Source organism: Hemicordylus capensis, chromosome 17 (assembly GCF_027244095.1).
Source record: "Hemicordylus capensis ecotype Gifberg chromosome 17, rHemCap1.1.pri, whole genome shotgun sequence".
Lineage (NCBI taxonomy): Eukaryota > Metazoa > Chordata > Lepidosauria > Squamata > Cordylidae > Hemicordylus > Hemicordylus capensis.
Window position 1 is genome coordinate 9,911,794 of NC_069673.1, and position 23,644 is coordinate 9,935,437.

The 23,644-nt window shown below is 49.0% G+C and overlaps 2 protein-coding genes and 1 long non-coding RNA gene across 7 annotated transcripts in view; 2 read left to right on the forward strand and 1 right to left on the reverse strand.

Moving 5' to 3' along the window:
• CIZ1 (CDKN1A interacting zinc finger protein 1) overlaps positions 1–12,357 on the forward strand; it is a 156,629-nt gene extending 144,272 nt beyond the window's left edge. Inside the window, exons 1-7 of one of the 2 annotated variants that reach the window (XM_053282429.1) lie at positions 1,492–1,878; positions 2,872–3,066; positions 4,928–4,983; positions 5,396–5,545; positions 7,142–7,342; positions 8,751–8,868; positions 10,291–12,357. In XM_053282429.1, the coding sequence (XP_053138404.1) occupies positions 1,600–1,878; positions 2,872–3,066; positions 4,928–4,983; positions 5,396–5,545; positions 7,142–7,342; positions 8,751–8,868; positions 10,291–10,419 (1,128 nt within the window). In that variant the 5' untranslated portion in view covers positions 1,492–1,599 and the 3' untranslated portion in view covers positions 10,420–12,357. Of the gene's footprint in view, positions 1–1,491; positions 1,879–2,871; positions 3,067–4,927; positions 4,984–5,395; positions 5,546–7,141; positions 7,343–8,750; positions 8,869–10,290 lie in introns of those variants that run through there. The other variant, XM_053282430.1, reaches the window with a different exon arrangement.
• Positions 10,448–23,644, forward strand: part of ODF2 (outer dense fiber of sperm tails 2) — a 35,457-nt gene continuing 22,260 nt past the window's right edge. The window contains exons 1-3 of one of the 4 annotated variants that reach the window (XM_053282403.1): positions 11,153–11,171; positions 19,998–20,076; positions 20,808–20,962. In XM_053282403.1, coding sequence (XP_053138378.1) covers positions 20,852–20,962 — 111 coding nt within the window. In that variant the 5' untranslated portion in view covers positions 11,153–11,171; positions 19,998–20,076; positions 20,808–20,851. Of the gene's footprint in view, positions 11,172–14,540; positions 14,860–19,997; positions 20,077–20,807; positions 20,963–23,644 lie in introns of those variants that run through there. The other 3 variants (XM_053282405.1, XM_053282401.1, XM_053282404.1) reach the window with 3 other exon arrangements.
• Positions 20,268–23,612, reverse strand: LOC128339021 (uncharacterized). The gene is made up of 2 exons (XR_008312801.1): positions 23,387–23,612; positions 20,268–21,388 (listed from the first exon to the last, which is right to left on the reverse strand). It is a non-coding gene; the product is annotated as an uncharacterized LOC128339021 (long non-coding RNA).

Sequence of the window (23,644 nt, forward strand, 5' to 3'; positions counted from 1 at the left end):
CATATCGACACAAGGGAAACAACAGGGGAAGGGGGAGGGAAGGAATCCAGAAGCAGGGGCAACCTGGAGAAGAATATGCCATTATTTCATGTGCACATATTTAGTCTTAGTTACAGTACAGAGTGTACTCTGTATGCGCGATGCCAGAGGGGGAAGCTCCCCCCGCCCCCAGACAAGTAGCTCGCTCCAGCTCCACTATCGTTGACCCCTGTTGAATTATAAACTGGAAATCAGACTAAGGCTGAACTCCTAAGCCTGCCCTAAAGACAAACTCGTCAAATTATAAGCTTCCGTGGTCTAGATTCCACTTTATGAGGCCTGATTAACCAAAGCAATGGTCAAAGCCTTGATGAGCTTGATTTAGTCATTTAATAATACATGTAGTAAAAGTTAATTATGGTCTGACAGCTTTATGGTCTGATAAGCAAGACAGCTTTGGGTATTCACACAAGGCCTATTCATTACGTTCAAGGCATGTGAAATCTGTGTAGAGTGCATGCGAGCACAGATCTGTATGCACATAGTTATTTCCTTCCCTCCTTCCATGCTTCCTGTCCCTTAGCAGAAAATCTGTGCTTTTTATCTATATGTAAACGTCACTTACACTCCGTATATGAATCGGAACTGCGTTGTGTTGCACTGACAAAAAATGCAATAACTGTCAATTTATTGCATTGACATTTTGCATGGATACAAAAAAGCCTGTCCTCCAAAATCATAGAGGTGGTAGACTGCCAAAGCACGAGCGGCTTTGATGAGAAGCCACGCCCCTTCGGCTGCTTAAAGTGTATGGTTGTAGGGCTGTTGTTTTCCGGCAGATACAGAAAGGCATGGAATTGTGCATTATATTGAAAAGAAAACGCACACATTCCTCTGCCTCTGAAACGACGCCCGCGAGCCTCCCAATTCCCGGAAGGGATGTTATTAGTCCAAGCTGGAAGGTCTCTGCTTGGGAAAAGCAAACGCCAGGGAGATTTATAGCCTGAGCCTGCTACAACCAAAGCAGGGCTCTCTCTCTAACAGGGATTCCCATCCAGATGTGGTTGACCACAACTCCCATAACCCCCAGCCAAAAGCCAGTGCAGCTGGGGATGCTGGGAGTTGTAGTCAACAACATCTGGAAAGCCCTGTTACAGGGAACACTGCTCCCAACCAAGTTTGTCTTGGAAGTAAGCCCTATTGATTTCCGTGGGGTGTATTCCCCCACGGGATCCCAGCCTGGCCTGACGGTGGCCTTCGTCTTGTGTGAACAGTCTCTCGCGTGCAAAGCTGCAATCCGACACACAATTCACTTGGGAGAGGAAGCCCTACTGAACTCAGTAGTTGTAGCTGTGCAGCAGGCGCGCGCCGCTGTGCAGGTCTACTCGGGAGTCAATCCGATCGGGCTCAGCAGGAACTTACTTCCGAGTCGATGTGGATAGGATCGGGCCGTGCATGTGTTTTAGTTGTGGTTTAGTTGTACTCTAAAACAACAGGAAACCTACCTAAAGCCTAAAAGCAGGAACGGGAAGTCTGTCGCAGAGAGATGATGCTGGAGCTTTAAATAAATTGATTCTTTGCTTCACGGCGCCGCCCGCATCGCTTTTTTCCAAAGCGAAGATGGCTACGGTTTGCAGTGGCTGGAGGTGCCTGGGGCGATCAGCGTGGAAACTGCCAGGCTCTGGTCGGCTGCTCTTATCCGGGCTCCTGGAGGCTAGAAGCCGGGCCCGCTGCATCTCCTCCAGCGGAGCAGGCGCCTGTAGGCGTGGCTGGGCGCGGAAAGGCAGTCCTCTGCTGCTGGGGGCTGCCTTTGCCCTTGGGGGTACCTTCGGCCTCTGTCAGACCGTCAGGCATCACTTCCAGAGCCAGGCACACCTTGCGGAGCAGGAGGTCGAAAAGGTGAGGAAAAGGCACTAGTAAAGTCTCCAGGAGTTCCCTGGGCCATTCCAGAACCCCATGTTGGGGATGCATGTGGCTTAAGAATCGCGGAGCAGCTGTCGGGCCTAGTAGGACCCGGGAGGTCATCTGGTCCAACCCTCTTGTCAGGAATGTGCTATGCAGTCCTGGGCATGTCTGTTCAGCAGCTGAGATGCACAATGGAACCTGCTCCCAAGTAAGAATGCATAGGACTTCTGCCTTCATTTCACACAGGAGTCCACATCAAACTTTGTTTCCTCTCTGGAACAAGGAGTGTGATTGTTTGTGTTTTATATCTGGCTTTTCTCCCATGGTTCCCAGGTAGAGACTTGCTTTTATTTTGGCAAGATTGCTGTATCGTGTGCTCTTAGACATCTCCCCAAGACCAAAAAGGCACACGTAATAAAAGACTACATGGACAGGTGCAGAGTGCTCTGTTCAAATCTTAGCTGGGATATTAACATGAAATCTTAAATTCAATTCAAATCTTAGCTGGGATATTAATGTTGCTAAAATATTAACATTAATTCCCCAGATCATTGAGCAAAGAGGCATCCTTGGTAATTTTCTTTATTGAGCAGGGGGAGAGCAACTGGCCCTATCCATCCCCAGCACAGCATCCCTGCAGTGGCTGTTGCTAGTGTCTTGTTCTTGTTCATTATTTAAAATATGTATGCACTACTGCTCGGGGCGGCTCACAACAATAAGATAGACACAAGATACAATATAAGTAATAAAGTTAACTACATTAAATAAACAAACAAACAAACAAGTTGTCAGATTAAAAACCACAATCAGATTTTTAGCTTGTGAGCCCTTTGGGGACAGGAAGCCATTGTATGTAAACCGCTTTTGGAAACTTCTGTTGAAAAATGGTGTATAAATATTTGTCGCATTCATATTCCTTTTGGGTATATATGTGTTTCTTTAGCTAATTTGACGATGTGACACTTTGGGCATTCTCCTTCCCTCCAGGTCCCAGAAGACAGCCTGCAACTGACCCTGTACCAATACAAAACCTGCCCCTTCTGCAGTAAGGTCCGGGCTTTCCTCGATTATCACGGCCTACTTTATGAAATCGTGGAGGTGAACCCGGTCATGAGGAAAGAAATTAAGTTCTCCTCCTACAGGAAAGTGCCCATTCTTCTCGCCAATGCCGACAGCACTCTGGTAAGTTTCTGGGTTGATGGAGAGCGGGTTCGATCCTTGGGTTTTAAATAGATGTCACCTGTAGTGGGGCAGGCAGTTCAGGATCAGTATTTCCTGCAAGAGAGATTCCCAGATGTTGTTGACTACAACTCCCAGTATCCCCGGCTGCAGTGGCCTTTTGCTGAGGATTATGGGAGTTGTAGTCAACAGCATCTGGGAATCCCTCTTGCAGAAAACACTCTTCAGGATCTGCCGATAGATCTCTGGGTGGCTTGCAATAGATTGGCAAGGTCTTCTGACTCCTATTTGTGTAATAATTGCAAATAGAATAAAAAAAATTATTTGTTTTTGTGCTAATCTCTTCTCTCTCTGCCTCTGTGTTCTTCCCCTGTAAAATACAAGCAAAGTTGGCTGCCTCTTGATCAGTGTTCCCACTAACGAGTTCCCAGGTGCTGTGGACTACAACTCCCATACTCCCCAAGCAAAAGCTATTGCAGATGGGGATTCTGGGAGTTGTAGTCCACAACATCTGAGAATCCCTGTCAGAGGGAACATGGCATGATCAGGCCTTTGTGTAGCTCTGCTGGCCAGTCCTCAGTTTTTCTGTTAGAATCCTTGACCTGTCGTAACTTAGATGCAGATTGTGCTTGTACATGCAGATCATTTCTGTGTATGGCTCACGAGCTCCTCCTGAACCCCGGTTTTCCATCTGCCACAGCTCCAAATCATGCAGCATTCAGTGCTGCCCTTTGCTGATGAGCGCTGAATGCAGTGGTGCCCATCTGTGTGGGATGCATGGCCAGGAGACACATCTGTGCAAAGGGCTGCCCCTACACCAGGGCTGCTGCACCACTTAGGTCCTCCTGCAGCTGTTGGACTACAGTTCCCCTAATTCCTGACTATTGGCCATTGTGGCTGGGAATTATGGGAACTGTAGTCCAAGAACAGCTGGAGGGCCGAAATTGTGCAGACCTGGTCTGCATTGACCAGCAGTGGCTTCTCTGAGGTTTCAAGCAGGAGTCTCTCCCAGCCCTACCTGGAGATGCTGCCAGGGACTGAACTTGGGGCCTTCTGCATGCAAAGCAGATGCTCGAATACTGAGCTATGGCCCCATCCCCAAGTGATCATGTGAAGTGCTCCAACACAGCATCAGGTAAAAGGTCTGGTTGCTGTACCTATATAGAACTTTAATCCTTTTGGTGTGTCTTTTCTAGAAGTGTCACGTTGGGCTAGGAACTTAGGAACATTGGAAGCTGTCTCTTTCCAGGTCAGACCATTGATTCATTTAGCTTGGTATGGTCTGCACTGACTGGCAGCAGCTCTCCAAGGTTTCAGGCAGGAATCTCTCTCAGCCTTACTTGCAGATGCTTCCAGGGATTGAACCTGGGGCCTTCTGGATCCAAAGCAGATGCTCTACCTGAATAGGGTTTCTGTGTATCGTGTAGTGTGTATCGTGTAGTGTGTATCGTGTAGTGTGTATCGTGTAGTGTGTATCGTGTAGTGTGTATCGTGTAGTGTGTATCGTGTAGTGTGTATCGTGTAGTGTGTATCGTGTAGTGTGTATCGTGTAGTGTGTATCGTGTAGTGTGTATCGTGTAGTGTGTATCGTGTAGTGTGTATCGTGTAGTGTGTATCGTGTGTACATTTATTCACGTTACATTCAGCATTTTCAAGGGGCCTAATCCCCAGGTTGACTCTTCAGGCGAACACATGCACAGCCACTCACATAAAAATGTTTACATACCTATAGACACTGAGAGATGTGTACAGCATAATGTGAATAGCTTTTGCTAGGTTCAGCGTCTCACCGGATAGATCCTGATGGCTTTTGAAAGCTTGCTGTAATCCTGGTTATTGTGCTGTGTGTGTTTCTTTTCTGCAGCAATTGAATGACTCGTCCGTGATCATCAGTGCAATTAAAACACATCTCATTTCCAGGTAAGGAATTGCTCCTACAGGAGGCTGTTTGTTGCCCTCCCTCAATACCAGGCAGATTTTCATCTTCTAGCATCTCCAACCACAATAAATTGTAGCTGGGAGTTATAGATCAGGTGCATGTGGAGTACCACAGGTTGGGAACCCCCTGAATTAAAATCCGATTTAGAATTCTCAAACGTGGGTCCCCAGATGTTGTTGGACTCAATGCCCATCCTTTATGGTGGCTGGGGGATTATGGGAGTTGTAGTCCAACTACATCTGGGGACCCGTGTTTGAGAACCCCTGGTTTAGATGGTTGTCTGAATCTACCCGTTGTCTCGCTTTGGCAGAGTTTGTCCCGAACCGTGTCTGTCTAATGCCCTGGAGAGGGCCAAGTGTGTGTTGACTGTGGCTTCGTTTCCTTTTTCTGTAGGAAGAGTTTGGAAGAGATTTTGTCCTATTACCCTCCTATGAAAGCCACAAATGAGCGGGGCAAGGAAGTGACAGAGTACAACAACAAATACTGGCTTATGCTGGATGAAAAGGAGACAATGTGTGTTTACCCCGTCAAAGAATCAAGGGTGTAGGTATTGCTTGGTGCGAGGGGTTGGAACTGAGCTGGTTCAGACATTTCCTTCATTGTGCAGAGCATCATCTGAGATGCAGCTCACCTGGATGTTGACCTTTTTTTTTTTAATGCCACATTAAAAAATACTCACCAGCGGATAATCCCAATGAGCTCCTGTATATATGAGGGAGAGAAAAACTTGCAGATGAGATTGCAGGCTCCTAGCCAGCCTAAAGGTTTAAGAGGGGCTGCCCTTTTGAGTGGGGAGGCAGGAAGCTTATCTGGCCCTCCAACAGTTCTAAGTGCAAGCAATATTCAGTTGTTAAAAAATTATTTTTATAATTTTTTTTAAATGTGGGACCATCAGCCCCACCCCCAGCTTTGGGTCTGAGAGTGTGTGACTTCACATAAGCTTAAGATCAGCTCCCCGCCTTATAAATTAATTGCTTGTGTAGGAGTATCTTCTGATTCAAGAAATCTCAACTCGCTGTATGAGTTTTCACTGACTGGCCCATTTAAATTTGATCAATATAGATAGGAACGTAGGAAGCCGCCTTCTACCAGACAAATCAGTGGTCCATCTAGCTCAGGATTGTCTACACAGACTGGCAGCGATTTCTCCAAGATTACAGGCAGGAGTCTCCCTTGGCCCTATCTTAAAGATGCCAGGGAGGGAACTTGGAACCTTCTGCATGTCTGCAGAGGCTCTTCCCAGAGAGGCCCCATCCCCTAAGGGGAATAACTTGCAGTGCTCACACATGTAGTCTCCCATTCAAATATAAACCAGGGCATACCCTGCTTAGCAAAGAGGACAATTCATGCTTGTTGCTACCACAAGACCAGCTCTCCTCCCCTTGAGACTGGCTCTCCTCTGAAGGCAAGAGCACCCATTCATCGTTAGGTGATGCATCTGTATTTGTTGTAGTAGGCATGATCTTCTCCAGTGGTCCCTCTAATCTTTCCCCCATCTCTGTGTGGAATGAGTGTTGTTCTGGGCGGCAGTATCAAGGCAGTGTGTGCGCGCATACATTCAGAGTGGGGCCTTCCGGATTCAAACTGAGCAGGATCTAAAATGGATTGAGCGGACATCCCAAAACTTGTGAGCGTGTGCACGCCTTAGAGGGAACAGTGCTCTTCTCTGATTTTGCCATCTGTAGTTTTTGTGAGTGCTCAGTATTTAGAAATAGTCTGTCTATCGCTTCCTCTAATTGCCATGTCAGTGGCCCAGTGTCATTCTGTAGGCACAAACAGGACTACTAACACAGGAAGAAGTTGCTGTGTATTCAGGTGAGCCCGGGATTGGAAGAAGGATTTAACATTTAAAGTGGATCGTCTCCACTTTAAGGACAGGGCTATCAATGGCTACTAGTCTGGTGGCTATGGGCCACCGCCAACCTCCGAGGCAAGATGCTTCTAAATACCTGTTGCAGGGGAGCAACAGCAGGAGAGAGGGCATGCTCTTAGCTCTTGCCTGTGGGCTTCTTAGAGGCATCTGGTGGGCCACTGTGGGAAACAGGATGCTGGACTAGAAGGGCCTTGGGCCTGATCCAGCAGGGCTCTTCTGATGTTCACCCCACTAACAAAACAACCCATCTCCTGGCCTCTCTGCAGGGAAGAAATGAAATGGCGGAAGTGGGTAGACGACTGGCTGGTCCACCTCATCTCGCCCAACGTTTACCGTACTCCTGGCGAGGCCCTGGCGTCTTTCGATTACATCGTCCGTGAGGGCAAGTTTGGCGCCCTGGAAGGCTTCTTTGCCAAATACGTGGGGGCTGCCGCCATGTTTTTCATTGGCAAGAGGCTAAAGAGCAGGTGCGTGCTTCCTAACTAACTTTGCCAGCTGAGGCTGCTTTTGAGGGTCTCTCCAATTCTTTTGATTTAAGGATATTTTGCATCAAAGGGCATCCAGTAAGTTTATTAAATGAATAAAAAGACTCCTACGTTGAACAGTTGCACTGTATTGTTTACATGTTGCTTGACTTCCCATGTGATTCTATATCAGGGGCTTTTGTACTTCATACAACCATTGTAAGAGTGGCATGGTACTCAGTTACCAGTCCCCTCCTAACTGAGCAAAGAGGCACCTTTTAAAAGTGGCGGTTCTCTTTATTCAGCAGGGGGAGAGCAACTGGTCCTATCCGTCCCCAGCACAGCATCCCTCCAGTGGGCTGTTGCTGGTGTCTGTATTAGGTTTCTTTTTAGATTGTGAGCCCTTTGGGGACAGGGTAGCCACTTTATTTATATCATATATCAATATAATATGAGCTGCCGCAAGGATGCTTGTGGGTGCAAATCGCTTCATGAGTATTACACCCATCCTGGGTCAGCTTCATTGGCTACCCGTCCGCTTCTGGACTAGATTCAAGGTGCTGGTTTTGATCTTTAAAGCCCTACATGGCTTGAGGCCGGGGTACCTGTCGGACCGTATTTGCCCATATGAATCTGCCAGGGCCCTCTGCTCATCATCTCAGGCCCTGCTCATGGCCCCACCACTAACAGAGATCTGGTTGGTGGGGTCTGGAGACAGGGCCTTTTGGGTTGTGGCCTCTCGGCTTTGGAACGCCCTCCCTGAAGAGCTTCGCCATGCTCCCTCCCTCAGTGTTTTTAAGAAGCAACTAAAAACACACCTTTTTAAAGAGGCTTTTAAATGTTTCACCTGTTGTGTATATCTGGTAGGTTCCTTAGTCTTTAGTTTTTAGCTTTAAGATTTTAATTTGGAATTTTAAAAGCTAATTTTTGACTGTGGTTTTAGCTTGGATGTTTAACTTGTTTAATTTGGTTAATTTTATTCCTCCTGATTTTATATTGTAACTGTTCTATAAATGTTGTGAGCCGCCCCGAGCGGTAATGTACCAGAGGGGCGGGGTGTAAATGTTTTGTTTTATTGGGAACTTTTATTGAAAAGCGGTATATAAATATTTGTCATCTATGTATCTCTGGACTTGAGTTTTTGTTGTTGTCACTCAGCCCATTCTTCCCTGTAACAAGGGTTCCCCAGTGTTGACTACAACTCCCACGATTCCCAGCTGCCGTGGCCTTTGGCTGGGGATTATGGGAGTTGTAGTGAAGAACATCTGGAGTTCCCTGTTACGGGGAACACGGATTCAGCCCTGACCTTTTTAGAGAAGGGTGGTTAGAGCTTTTAAACGGTTGAACTGTTTTGTGGTTATGCATCCAAAAGGACAGGCAATGGACCAGCTTGACCTTTCTCTCTGTGCAGGCACCATCTGCAAGACAATGTCAGAGAAGATTTGTACAAAGCAGCCAATGACTGGGTCAAAGCCATTGGCAAGCACCGGATGTTTATGGGGGGAGCCCAGCCAAACCTGGCGGATTTGGTAAGGAACTGGCCAAAAGCCAGTTGAGCTCAACCATGCTGAAGTGGCGAGGACCACTAGCTTCAATAGCTTCAAAGGGAGATTAGATCAACACGGACACAATCTGTCCATTGCTGCTGTTCAGGATTATTCTGTCATTCAGCGGTGAGCTGGTCTTGTGGTGGCAAGCATAAACTGCCCCCTTTGCTCAGCAGAGTTTGACTTGGTTTGCATTTGGATGGGTGACCACGTGTGAGCAACATCTCCTGTAAGGTGTTCCCTTTAGGGGATGGGGCCATAGCTCTGTGGTAGAGCATCTGCTTTCATATAGAAGGTCCCAGGCAGTGTTCCCGGTAACAGGGATTCCCAGATGTTGTTGACTACAACTCCCAGAATCTCCAAGCAAAAACCATTGCAGCTGGGGATTCTGGGAGTTGTAGTCAACTGCCCAGAGACATGAGTTTGGGCGGTATAGAAATACGTTAAATGAATGAATGAATGAATAAACGAACACCTGGAAATCCCTGTTAGAGGGAATGCTCGTCCCAGGTTCACTCCCTGGCAGCATCTTCAGGTAGGGCTGGGAGAGACTCCTGCCTGAAACCTTGGAGAGCTGCTGCCAGTCAGTGTAGACAACACTGATGGACCAATGGTCTGACTTCGTATATGGCAGCTTCCTGTGTTCCTATGTAATGTCCATATTTGGAGGCAGCATACCACTGAATACCTGTTGCTGCAAAGCGTTAGTGGGAGGGGGTCAAGTTGCCTTCAAGGGCTACATGTGGGCTTCCCAGAGGCATCTGGTGGTTCTCTGTGTGAAAGGGGATGCTGGAGTAGATAGGTCTGTGGTCTGATCCAGTAGGGCTCTTCTTATGTCTTTGTGGTGAAGGTCTCTGCCAGTCTTCCTTCCTTAGTAGAGAGGACAGAATTAAATTTGGGACCATCTGCCAAGCACATGTTCTACCACTAAGCTGCCTGCACTCTAGGGCAGTTTCGAGGATAGTGGAATCGGGTATGTTACCATTTTTTCAATTACTATATCCATAAGCAGATTTTCAAATTGATATTATATCCACTGGCAAGAGAATATCTCTTACCGTTAGGCTGTATGGTTACAAAACCCTTGCATATTATAGATAGTGTCTGAAACAGGCAAAATGGTCAGTAACGGAATCAGAAATGGTGCCCCTGATTTCTGATTCCGTTATCAATATATCTTGCATGTTTCAGACATAATATTTAAGAATTATGCAAAAAAGAAAGGTGGCCTAGGAGACGTTGTTTTGCCAGTGGGTATAATTACCCAACTTTAAATTTTGCATATGGCTAGAGTGGGAACATGGCCAGAGTGGGAACATGCCTGATTCCGTTACCCTTGGAATTGCTCCCTAGATTTGTATGTCTTTCCCACAGTTTTGCAAACTCCTTGCTTTGTCTGCACAGGCCGTGTACGGAGTCCTGCGAGTGATGGAAGGCTTGGAGGCTTTTGACGACATGATGACGAACACGAAGATTGAGCCTTGGTACCATCGCATGGAGGCAGCCATCAGGCAGGCCCGAGCTGCCAACTGATGTTTTGAAATCGGGCAATGTGGTTGGCTGAAATCCGCTGTTGAGCAGTAAAGCTCACCTAGGGAAGTAGTTTAGTTTAAAAGCAAGAAAATTAAAGACCGCAGATTAGACCAAAATGGGTGTAAGCAGAGTGTCAAGCTAGTAAAGGTTTGGGGGAAACTTAGAAAGTGGTAGAACCAAGAAGCACGAAGCTCATAGGGTATAAATAAAATCCTAGGGGGTACACACAAGATGTCATACTTGCTGAGTAACATTCTGATTCCAGTCGGTGAAGACAGCTAAGTGTGCAGTTGTGTGGACTCTAATGATGGCTAGAGGTCCTTCCACATTGAGAATTGACTTTTAGTTGCATTTCTGGGTGTTTATATGTCTTCCTGGCTATTTTGAAATATTTGCTGGAGATGGAAAGATGTGGGCGCTTCAGTGAATAGTGGAGAAGCGTCTGCAGATTAGCCTCTTCTGACGCAGAAGCATTCCTCAGAGTGATTGGATCCAAAATGGTTCCCTTGCTCACTGAGTAAAGGCTATTCTTTCTCGGACATCTGGGGCATCTCTGTTTACCTGCAGGTAAATCTCAGAGAGGAACACAAACTGATAAGGAATCACTATGAGACATCTGTTGGGAAAAGGCTTACATCTCTGGAAACGTAATGCTTAGAAACAACCGAGTTCTGGAGAGAGTGAAATCTAGTACATCCTTGACACCTGCCACTCACCAAAGGGACAACGATCACAAAATTCCTCCACTGAAGGCAAGACCTCATAAGAATTATTGTTGCTTGTGCACACTCTGTGCTGGGTGGTAAAATGTAAAGCAGCCTGAACAGATAGGAGGGCACCCTTAGACTTTACCATGGTTCACGCTTTTCCATTTTTAACGGAACTCTGACAAATCACAATTTGGAATTTCTGCTAAAGAATTGTGAATTTGCTGGCCAAACTACAATTAAATGTTGAGAGGTGGGAGCGGGAGACAAGATCCCATTTAAAATGAGTGAAGTATGTAGAATAGGTGTGCCTTCAAGTTGACTTGGCCTTGTTAATTTCAGTGGGCATTAAGTAATCTTAACGTGAATCATGAATTGGGTATAAGCAGTATTGAACACAGTGGAACTTTTTAAGTAAATACACATACAGCTGTCCTATTGCTAAGGCACAGGGTTTCCCAAATTCCACTTTGTTCAGCACAGAAGTCATGAGTTACAATCCAAAGTGCTTTCTCCTTTAAGAGAATTGTTCTCTGTGGGAGTGTTCTGGAATAAAAGATTTCTTGCTGTGGTATTTCTCTGCACTCCAGAGCCATCATGCGGTGAGTGGATTGATCTGACGTGTTTGATTTGTTGATTGTAAACTAAAACAGCCCTGCTGAAGTTCTAGGCTTACTTCAGTATAAGTGACATTTTAGTTAAAATGTAGCCTGCCTCTACCCTGTCAGTTTCTTTTTGTTTGTTGAATGAAAGCGTCTTCAGGAATTTAAAGTTGCATCCTTTGTTTTTAAAAGAGAGCTAAAACAATATATATTTCTCCACACCTAATATTCCAGTCCTAAACTTACTGTCTGGTTTTTTGTTTGGTTGCAAGTTCTGCTGAAATCAGTAAGACTTGTTTCCAATGTAATGCAAGTTGTAGATTTTAATTTTAGGTTGCCTACTTGTGGGGGGTCCTCCTCTGGCTGCCGGGGCACTTTTCTCACAGAAATCAATAAGTCCGGGAAGATTTGGATCAATGTCTTGTGTGTTGTCAGTTTCTGATACAAAAGTTTGCTCAGTTTGTGATCGGAAGATGGCTCCCTCTGCCTCTTTTTGACCTTTTGTTTCTTAAAACGGTTGCGGTGTGCTGATCCAGTGGTACAAAGGCTTCAGAAACTGCATTATTTTTCTCCCGGTGATAAGGAGAAAACAACGTTTGCAATAAATTAACTTTGCTGCTGTTCTCTGACCTGATCTTGGGGTTTCTTTTTTCCCTGTGTTTCAAAGCATTTCAATGGTGGAATACTTAGGTAGTATGATTGTAGTAACAATCATGCCTTCATTCTGTCTTGGGGGGGAAAGGCAGGTTATTACTTCCCCAAATTCTGCTATAGCTCTTTAGAGGGTTCAAAGATCTTCATGTAAGGATTATAGAAATCATATAAAATGACCCTATAAGTAAGATAGTATTGCAATGGGGATGGGGAGTGAAGATGAGCAATAGAGGACAGTAGTGTAGTGAGTCCATAAGAACAGCCCTGCTGGATCAGGTCCAAGGCCCATCCAGCCCACCAGATGCCTCTGAGAAGCCCACAGGCAAGTGGTGAGGGCATGCCCTCTCTCCTGCTGTTGCTCCCCTGCCACTGGGATTCAGAGGCATCTTGTTCCTCCGTGGTCCTGTAGTGTCTTCTTTTTCCCTCCCTCCTGCATCAGAGACTGTCAGAAAGACAGGCTGCTGGGCAACGTTGACTCGTGTTGCAGTAAAATAATACTATAAAGAATGGGTGGAGTCTTGCTCATGAACTGCTCTTCATTATTTGAAATCCAGAAGGGCATTTAGCCCCTAAGGCACAGTGTGTGATGCGTGGCTCACATCCTTGGGTCATCTGGAATGATCTCCTGCAGGCACCCTTACTGCAACAGAGCTGGTGTTGAGTTGGGGCTGTGTGTAGATTCTGCTGGTACTCTGGGTGGTTTATCATTCATGATTGGTTCCCTTCCAGGTCTGTGGTTGAGGGCTGAGAAATGCTCCTACCATCAAACCTTTAAACCCCCTTCCTTAAACTGGGAGAGGAGAGCTGGTCTTGTGGTGGCAAGCATGACTTGTCCCCTTAGCTAAGCAGGGTCTGCCCTGGTTGCATATGGATGGGAGACTAGAAGTGTGAGCACTGGAAGATTTTCCCTTCAGGGGATGGAGCTGCTCTGGGAAGAGCAGAAGGTACCAAGTTCCCTCCCTGGCAGCATCTCCAAAATAGGGCTGAGAGAGATGCCTGCCTGTAATCTTGGAGAAACCGCTGCCAGTCTGTGAATACAATACTGAGCTAGATTGACCAATGGTTTGACTCAGTATATGGCAGCTTCCTGTTCTGCTTCTAATTTCACAGGTGGTTTGTTTTAGCCAGTGTTCTCTGTAACAGAGATTCCCAGATGTTGACTACAACTCGCATAATTCCCAGCCAAAGGCCATTGCAGCTGGGAATGCTGGGAGTTGTAGTCAACAACATCAGAATCCCTGTTATGGGGAACACACTAGCTTGCTCTGTATCCTTCTCTCCTTTCCTCTCCCTGCCCCTATATCCATGAACTCTTCCATGGGGGGCTACTATATGTAGGCCTTTTTATTATAACCCTCACAATACCCTATGAGGTAGGTCTTTGGAGAAGAGGGAAAGGGAACATAGGAAGTTGCCATATACAGAGTCAGAGCCTTGGTCCATCTAGCTCAGGATTGCAGGAGTCTCAGCACTATCTTGGAGATGCTGCCAGGCAGGGAACTGGGAACTTCCTGCTCTTCCCAAAGCAGCCCCATCCCTGAAGGGGAATATCTTACCGTGCTCACACATGTAGCCTTCCATCCGAATGCAAACCAGGCCGGACTCTGCTTGGCCAAGAGGGCAAGTCATGCTTCGTGGTTGTGGAGGAGGAAGGAGGGTCTTACGCGTCCACGGCTTAATTTGTCCTAATAAAGCCATGCCTGCTTAAGATCCTCTGTCCCATCCTTGACCATCCTTCAGTTAACAAATAGTTCCCTTTCAGTGTTCCCTCTAAGAGGAATTTCTAGGTGCTGTTGACTACCACTCCCAGCATCGCCTGCTGCAGTGGCCTTTGGCTGGGGATTCTGGGAGTTGTAGTCAACATCTGGGAATCCCTCTCGCAGGGTAGTGCTGAAGATGATGATTTTAAAAAGAGCTCTGCGAAGTCTTTTTTGAATCACTTAGATTGTGCTGGTTCAGAGACTGTACTGATTCGGATTATGCATTACTAGCGACCTGTAACTGGAAATAGGGAAAGCCCGCAGGCTCAGGCCCCGCCCCCGCGGGCAGCGTCGCGTCCCCCGTTGCCCAGCAACGGGCCTGGGCCGCGGCCCTTGTGACGCCACGCCCCCCAGCCTCCTAGCGGGGCGGGGCGGGGGCGCGCGCCTCAGAAGCGCTCCGGGCGGTCGGCGAGGTCACGCGGGCGGCGGGGTTTTGAATCATCCAATGGGGGAGCGGCGGGCCGCGTCCCGGAGGCGGAGCCGGAACTTGCTCTGCAGCAGGGTCGGGAGTTGCGGCTGTTCGCCCGCCGGCCTGTCGCGCTGCGGCAGCAACTGGCCTCGCCTGGTGGCCGTGCGGCGAAAGGGCTGTCTGCATGGCAGCACCAGCGGCAGCAGCGGCACCACCACCACCACCACCCACGGCAGCTACCGCCGCCTCATCCACTGCTTCGAGGACGCGCTGGGGCGGCGGCTCCGGGGCCGCTTGAGGACTTCATGGTGAGGCGGCGGCGGCTGCTGCTCACGGCTTCCTCTCTTTCCCGGGTGGCCGGCCTGCCTGGAATACTTCCCTTTCCCGGCCTTTTCTCCCGTTCACCGTGGCCCACACACTTGAGGGGTTCTCAAACTTGCCCCCCCCACAGCTGCTGCTGGGACTGCAACTCCCATTACCCCCCTGGCGGGGGGTGATGGGAGTTGTAGTCCTAGCAGCAGCTGGGGTGGGGGCGGTTTGGGAAGCCCTGGACAGTGTTCTCTATTTTTCATCCATTCTGGGCGGCACTGTCAAGGCAGTGTGTGCGCACGTTCATGGAGGTGGGGGCAGATGTTGTGGACTACAATTCCCATAACCCCCAGCCAAAGGCCATTGCAGCTGGGGATGCTGTGAGTTGTGAACATGTGGGAATCCCTATTAGAGAGAACAGGGGGTGGCTTCCTGATTCAACCTGAATGGGATTGGAAATTAATGGAGAGGACTTCAAAAAATGTGTGTGCACACCTTGCAGTGGGTCTCAACCAGGGTTCCTCTGGATGTTGCTGGACTACAACTCCCAGCATCCCCAGCCACAATATGTTATAGCTGGAGATGCTGGGAGTTGTTCAGCAACATTTCAGCCTAACCTACCTCTGAGAGTTCTTGTTGTGAAAAGAAACATAACTGTGTACTCTAATCGAATAACTAACTAACTAACTAACTCTAGGCTCCTTGGAGGAGGAGCGGGATAAAAAGGTTAAAATAATGATAACATCTGGAGGAATTCTGGTTGGGTACCAGTGTGAGGGAACACTGCCCCCAGGCTGCATGGTTATACACACACACACACACACATATGCGGATTTAGCCATAGGAACAGGTCCATGCAGCTCCTGGGGGGCATGATCCGAATGATCACCCGGCCTCCCAGAGCCCTGCTGCCCTGCGCTGATATTTGCCATCTTTAATATGGAAGGATGGGTTAGGGGATGAGCAGCGAGCGGAGCAGGCCTTCCCCACCCCCATGGCAGCGGTGGTCTGTCCGGCGGGCACGCCTGCACAATGTGAAGACCATGGCATGTAACCTTCCCTATTCACACAGTGCAAGCATGCCCGCTGGACCGGCTACCACCACGGGGGATGGGGGGAGGCCTGCTCTGCTCGCTGCTCATCCCTCCGCCCCCCCCCCCCACGGTGAAGATTGCAAATATTGGGGCAGCAGGACAGGCGCAGGGCAGCGGCAGGGCTCTGGGGAACCCCCCTGCTCATCTGGAGCCCCCCTCCCTGGGGACAGGAGCAGTGGCAGTGTGGCAGCAGGAATTTTTTTAAAAAATTAAGGTGGGCCTTGCAGGGGTGGGGGTCCTCCGATGCCCTTCCGGTCTGGGCTGCCTTTGGACCTAGGTGTGCCCGTGTGTACACCCACACACTCACACTCATTTTGTTCTTACAATGGCCTTGGATGATGGGAGTGTCTGTCCAACAAGAGTGGGGAACCCCTGCCCTAGAGAGCAACCTTAGGAACAGGGTATTGCCTCCCATTTCTTGCGGTTTCTCCCCGGGAGGTAGGGTGGAGGGAGACAGGGCAGCTCCGCCTTGCCCTAAGGATTTGGAGCGGAGCAGGGATTTTGAACCCAAGTCCGTCTGCTACACTTTCTATTGTTATGTATATCCTGCTTTTCAACAGAAGTCCTCAGAGCAGTTTACATAGAAACATCAAGTAAATAAACAAACAAGATGGCTCCCTGCCCCCAAAGGGCTCACAGTCTAATTAGTTAGATACTACCAGCAGCGACTGGAGGGCTGTGCTGGGGCTGGATAGGGCCAGTTGCTCTCCCCCTGCTAAACAGAAGAGAATCACCGCTTTAAAAGGGGCCTCTTTGCACAGTTGGCAGGGGTCTGCTACTTCTCCTCCCAGTTCTCACAACAAAATTCCATCTAGTCCAGCCTGCTTGTTTCCCACAGTGCTCAGCCCCATGTTTCCAGGAAGCCCACAAGCAGGAGATGGGCAAAAGCGCACACTGTTTGTCCACAGTAATTGCTATTTCGAAGTATGCTAAACCCAGAGGATTAGGGCTATCACTTGGTAGTAGAGCACCTGCTTGGCATGCAGAAGGTCCCAGGTCCAATCCTTGGTGGCATCTCATTGGAATATAAGAATCTGCCCCGTGTTGAGTCAGAGCGTTGGTCAATCTAGCTCAGTATTGTCTGCTCTGACTGGCAGTAGCTCTCCGAGGTTCCAGGCAAGGGTCTTTCTCAGTCCAGCCCGGAAATGCTGCCAGGGACTGAAGCTGAGACTTCTTGCATGCAAAGCAGATGCAGATGGAACTACAGCCCCATCCCCTGATCTTTCATCTTTCTTTTGATCTTTCATCAAACAGCATTATAGGAACATAGGCAGCTGCCATATACTGAGTCAGACCCTTGGTCCATCTAGCTCCCTATTGTATGCACAGACTGGCAGCGGCTTCTCCAAGGCGGCAGGCAGCAGCCTCTCCCAGCCCTGTCTTGGAGATCTGCCAGGGAGGGAACCTGGGACCTTCTGCATGCCAGCCTGCAGGTGCTCTTCCCATCCCTAAGGCGGATATCTTACAGTGCTCACACATTCAAATGCAAACCAGGGCAGACCCTGCTTAACAAAGGGGACAATTCATGCTTGCTCCCACCAGACCAGCAATGATCTTAGCAATGAGTCAATGACTCTGCAATGAATGCACCACTGAGAGACCTGAAAGGCCAAGTGGAAGACAGATCATCCTGACATGATGCCACTTAATCAATCAGTCACCACCAGACCAGCTTTCCTCCCCTATCTCAGGTAGGGCTGGGAATGACTCCTGCCTGGAGAGCTGCTGCCAGCCAATGCAGACAATACTGAGCTAGGTGGACCCGTGGTCTGACTCAGTAAAAAGCAGCTACCTATCGGTCTATACACGGAGGTTCCATTTCACTATTGACAGACTAGTCCTCCATGTATTTTGTCTAGGCCAGTATCTTGTTCCCCACAGTAGCCATCGGGAAGCCCACAAATGGGGATGAAGGTAAAAGCCCCCTTTCCCTTCCTTCCGCATCTGGTATTCAGTGGTATACTGCCTCAACACAGAGATCAATCACCTTGCTAGCATAGAAAGAGAGGAAGCTGCCACATACCGAGTCAGACAATTGGTATTGGATTGTGTACACCAGGGCTGCTCAGATGTGGCCCTCCTGCAGATGTTAACCTACAATCCCCATCATCCCTGGCTATGGGCCCCTGTGGCTGGGGATTATGGGAGTTGTAGTTCAAAAGCAGCTGGGGGCGGGGGCTAAGTTGAGCAGGCCTGGTCTACACAGATGGATAGGCTGCAGTTAAGGCTTATCGTGTCCAGCCTCTTGTTTCCCACAGCAGCCCACCAGATGCCTCTGGGAAGCCTGTAAGCCAGAAGTTAAGACAGTGCCCCATTCCGGCAGTTGCTCTCATGGGCAGGGGTTCACAACCATGGCTCCCCAACTGTTGGACTGACACTCCCATCATCCATGGCCGTTGTGGGTCTCCCTAGTTCTAGTCCCCAGTGATGCACCAGACTGATGCTGCAAGTCTCTGGGAGTTGTGCGTGGTATCTGGTACTTGGTGGGGTTGACTTTGAATGGAAACAGGAGCTTGATGGCATGAGTGCCACTATAGGGGGTTTCTGGTAGACAGTGCCAGTGGATGTTAGGGCCGTGGGAAGGACGTAGAAGCATGAACATCGGAAGCTGCCATATACTGAGTCAGACCCTTGGTCCATCTAGCTCAGTATTGTCTTCACAGACTGGCAGCGGCTTCTCCAAGGTTGCAGAGGCAGGAGTCTCTCTCAGCCCTAACTTGGAGATGCTGCTAGGGAAGGAACTTGGAACCTTCTGCTCTTCCCGGAGTGGCCCCATTATCCTCTAAGGGGAATCTCTTCCAGTGCTCACACTTCTAGACTCCCATTCATATGCAACCAGGGCGGACCCTGCTTAGCTAAGGGGACAAGTCATGCTTGCTACCGCAAGACCAGAGACCACAGAGGATGGCTTTTGTGGCGTGTGTCAGAGGAAGCATGGTGGGGGCAGGGTTAGGGGAGGGGAGGAGCCTTTGAAGGGCTTTCAGTGTATGGCAGGTGCTGAAAAAGGGGGACAGGGGACATTTCCAGTGGACAAAAATACAGCAAGATGGGAGCATTGGCCCAGAAGGTGGGAAGCTGGATATGCAAGTAGCCCTGAGCAGTGTTCCCTCCAACAGGGATTCCCAGGTAGGGATGTGCAGGGAACAGATTCGATGGCCCTTTATAGACCTCTGAACCGGTTCGAAAGTCTGGTGGTTCGGCCGGTTCGAGGGTGGGGGGGTAACTTTAAGGACTGAAGGGGGTGCTCCCCCTTCCATGTGTCCCCCACTGGCACTGTCATTAAAATTGGTCCCAATGTGCGCATGCGCAGCAGCCACTTCCGGTCCACGATGTACCGGGCCGGCAAGGAGGTATGCTACCGCCCCGCGGGCCCGATTTCAGTGACAGCCGGGGAAACGTGGTGGGTGGTGGGTAAGAGCGCCCTCCCCGGTCCTTAAAGTTACCCCCCGCCCACCTTCGAACCAGCAGTCTGTGCACATCCCTACTCCTAGATGTTGTTGACTACGACTCCCAGAATCCCCAGCTGCAGTGACTTTGGCTTGGAGATTATGGGAGTTGTCGACAACATCATCGGGGAACCCCTGTTAGAGGGAGCACTGGCCCTGGACCCTGGGATCAAGAAGCTGTTGCATGCCCAGTCGATGGAATCAGAACCCTATAGGTAAGCGGAAGAAAAGCTGGGAATAAGAGTAGGGTGTTTCTTGATCCCCAGGATCAACCCCATTTGGCAGCTAATGGAAACTCAGTAGGGTAGCTTTTCAAACTGGCTATCTTGTAGGAAAGGAGGTCTTGCGTTCGCCACACCGGGGATTCTCCACCTTGGGTCCCCAGATGTTGTTGAACTTCAACTCCCATAATCCCCAGACAAAGGCCATTGAGGCTGGGGATTATGGGAGTTGAAGTCCAGTAACATCTGGAGACCCAAGGTTGAGGATCCCTGCACCACACCACCAGTGTTTCTGGAGCCATTGCCCCGTCTGCCTATTGAGCACACACAGCACCATTCTTTTCATGACCTGTGGCTTTTCTTTCCGCACTTACAGCTTGTCCCCGTCTATGAAGAGTGGGATCATAGTCACTGCTCACAAAAAGTTAACACCTGGAGCTGATCCATTCCACTGTGTACGTACCAGTAGCGTGAACCTCTTTTCTCATATGCTGGTTGTCGTGCTGTCTTGGACGAAGGTTTTGATGCCTGAGCGGGGCGGGCGGGAGGGAACCTGCATGCTGGGAACTTAGTATTTTCGTAGGGTATCTCTGATGACCAAAACTAAGCGGTGTTGGGGGTGGGAAAGCGGGTCTTTACACATGGATTAGATGTTACCTAAGTAGTGAAGTAGATTTTAAGATGTCAGCATTTCCTATAAAGGTCTGTCTGTTTCACTGGGCAAACACTCCTATGTAGAAATAATATTTACATCAAACCACCCCAAATAAGGGCTATTTATATTCCAGAGTTTTTGTAATCTGAACTGAGGGTGAGCTGGGTGATGCGTGTGCTGGTAGCGATCATCTAAATTAGGGCGTGTTAGATCATGCAGAACTAGCACGTGGTACAGTCCTTGCCAGCCTATACCCCTTCAGGTTGCAGGCGGTGGAAGACGGTGTTTGAACGCTGTCTTACGTTGACCTTCCTTGCCCACTAGCACATTGAGAAGGATTTTTCGTTTTCTTCTTGGGAGGGTTGTAGTCCGGGAAGGACTATACCACGTGTCGACTCTGCCTGCGTACATTGGCCCCCTCTCTGAGCTGCAGTTCTTGTTTTCTTCACCCGCCACCCTTCAAGAAAGAGCAGGTGCTTTTTTGACTCGGGCATGTGGAACTGTTGTTATCTCCGGTCTACTTATCCACAGGTCCTTTCCCCCCCTTGCCCTTTCCCGCTTGTGGGAGAAGAACCATGAAGAACCGCTCCACAACTCCCCCGTTGCACGTCCATGTGGATGAGAATACCCCAGTCCATGTCCATATTAAAAAGGGCCAGAAAACGCCTCCGCCCGCAAAGCCCCAGGTATGAGAGTGCAGCTGGGTGTTTCTCGGGGCGATGCCGGATGAGCGGAAGCCCTCAGAAGCCCCAGCGGAAACTCAAGGTCCATTCCCGTCGCGGGAGTGTGTCGGCCGACAACTGGCAGGTTAAAATGCTACGATGTTGCTGCTTTCAGTGTATTCACTGCCGATCCAGACATTTGCGCTTGCGAGAGTTGTTGATCGCCCGTAACAAACGTGCATGGCATGGTTTACTTTTAAGTTTATTGCACTGTATTGCTTCTAGTCCGGTCTCCGGGCTACATTTTCCTGTTTGCTCTTTTCTCTGATCCATGTCTGTGTGCCCGTGTTCGAAACTTGCGAATCTCTGGGGAACTTTGACATGCTGTCTGAGGGAATGGGTCCCTGCCCCGAGGGGCTTACAATCCAGATAATTGACACAAGGGATGTGCTGAAAATAAATTTTTAAACAAATGTGTTAAAAAAAAAAGATTAACTAGGGAACATCTAAAATTCTTAATTAACTCTCTCAGATCTGCCCAAGTAACTCTGTTTATTGGCCCTGATACAGCTGAGGTTAGTTGTAGCTATGTTTAATTAAAACTAGTGGAAGAAGTTAGTCACAGCCAGTGTTCCCTCTAACAGAGATTCCCAGATGTTGTTGACTACAACTCCCAGAATCCCCAGCTGCAATGGCTTTTATTTGGGGATTCTGGGAGTTGTAGTCAACAATATCTGGGAATTCCTGTTAGAGGGAACGCTTGCCACAGGTCACTTCAGGTCCTGCTGCTTTAACAATCCTAAGTGTTGAATTCAAGGGGATTTGCAAGGAACATGGGAAGCTGCCACCTACTGAGCTAGACCCTTGGTCCATCCAGCTCAGTATTGTCTACTCTGACTGGCAGCAGCTCTCCAGGGCTCCTGGACAGGAAGTTTTCTCAGCCCTACCTGGAGCTGCTGCCAGGGATTGAACCTGGGATCTTCTGCACTTCAAGCAGATGCTCTGTCACTAAGCTGTGGGCCCTAGTAGCACTGTGTAGGGTCAAAGCTGTAGTTGCCGTCCGTTTTGGTTGGATCGTGGGCGCTGAACAGGATGGAGACTAACTCAATCGTAATTAAGTTCCACTGAAATTAGTGAGACTTGTTAGCCATGGCCAGAGGTGAAGAAAGGTTGACTCCCTTTATCAGCCAGACAAACTATTTTACTCGTCAAGCTTTGTTGGTACATTGTACAGCAGGACCTTTTTCCACTCGTCAGGCATCGTGTTTCACTCGTCGCGGACTAGTAGACTAGTGGGTTTCTGCAGCCCTGGTCATGACTAAGTTGTCCCATTCCTTTTAGTAGTACTTAGACTGAATGGTCACCAGCATAAGAACCTAGGGAGCTGCCTTCTACCGAGTCAAGCCATTGGCCTTTCCAGCTCAGTGCTGTCTGCACGGACAGGCAGTGGCTTTCCAGGGTTTCAGGCAGGAGTCTTTCTCAGCCTGACCTGCAGATGTCTGGGGTTGAACTTGGGACCTTCTGTACGCAGAGCAATGCTTTGTGGCTGATCTCCGACCCTTTAAAGATGCTTAAAAGTACGTGGCTCTATGCATCTACAGCCTCCTCATTATTATGGATTACTTATTTGGGGGTAGTTACGAAGTTAAACGGTGCTGTCCTTCCTTGGTGTCATAAAGGTAAGTATTCCATATGTTTCATAGAGCAATGGACGGTTTTAATGTCAGCTTTAGGAGAAACCAGCTGGGTGAAATTTATTATTTGGATGTTTATGTCATTTGGGGGGTGGGGGCAGCAGGAAGGAATACCCTCCTCCCCTCTGTTTCCAGTTGGATGATGTTCAGTAAGGGCCGTTATATCCTGTGTGAAACATTCTGTGCAATGATTTTTCCTGACTCGGCTGCTACAAAGGTTGCTCTCTGATCAATGATGAGTCTGAGCCTGTGTTGGGGAGTGCCCTTAGGAGAGGGTTTCTTAACCTGGGGCCCCCAGATGTTGTTGGACTACAACTCCCAGAATTCCCAGCCACAAAGGCCATGTCTGGGGATTCTGGGAGTTGTAGTCCAACAACATCTGGGGGGCCAAGGTTAAGAAACCCTGCTCTAGGATGCAGATGTGCGTGGTCATGCAGGCAAATTGCGACAATATCCTTCTTCCTTTTCCATGGGATTGTTTGTGACTCTGGATAAGGACCAGATCCCCTCGTGCCATGCGCCAGGCAGCCTTGTTTTTGCTGAGGAAAGCTTGTATTTTTCCAGTGACTCTGGGCCGGTCACTTATTTCTTGCCCTCAGCGGCCTCACAGGATAAACAGAACCAGCTGCACTGCCCTGGGCTTATTGCAGGAAGAGGGGAGCATAAATGTAATTAAATAAATAAAAGACCAACAAGTTATTGCAGACGCAACGAGACCGCCGTTGCCTCGAATCACACAGGACATTCTTCCTACCGAATGTATTTCTGCAGCCTAGTATATGAAGAGAATTGCGTGTGGCTTTCCCACCCTCTGCTGTTCTGGCCGGCAGGCTTCTAGCAGTAGTCGTCACTCCACCAAGTCCAGGGACGTACCACAGCCCAACCTGCAGGAGGAGGTTGCGAGATCGAGGGCCACATGACCCATCGGTGGCAGCCTCGGCCTGCCCATTTCCTGCCCCCCCCTGCTCCCCACAGCTCTAATCTTCACAGGCTAGCCAAGGCCCCTCCCTGC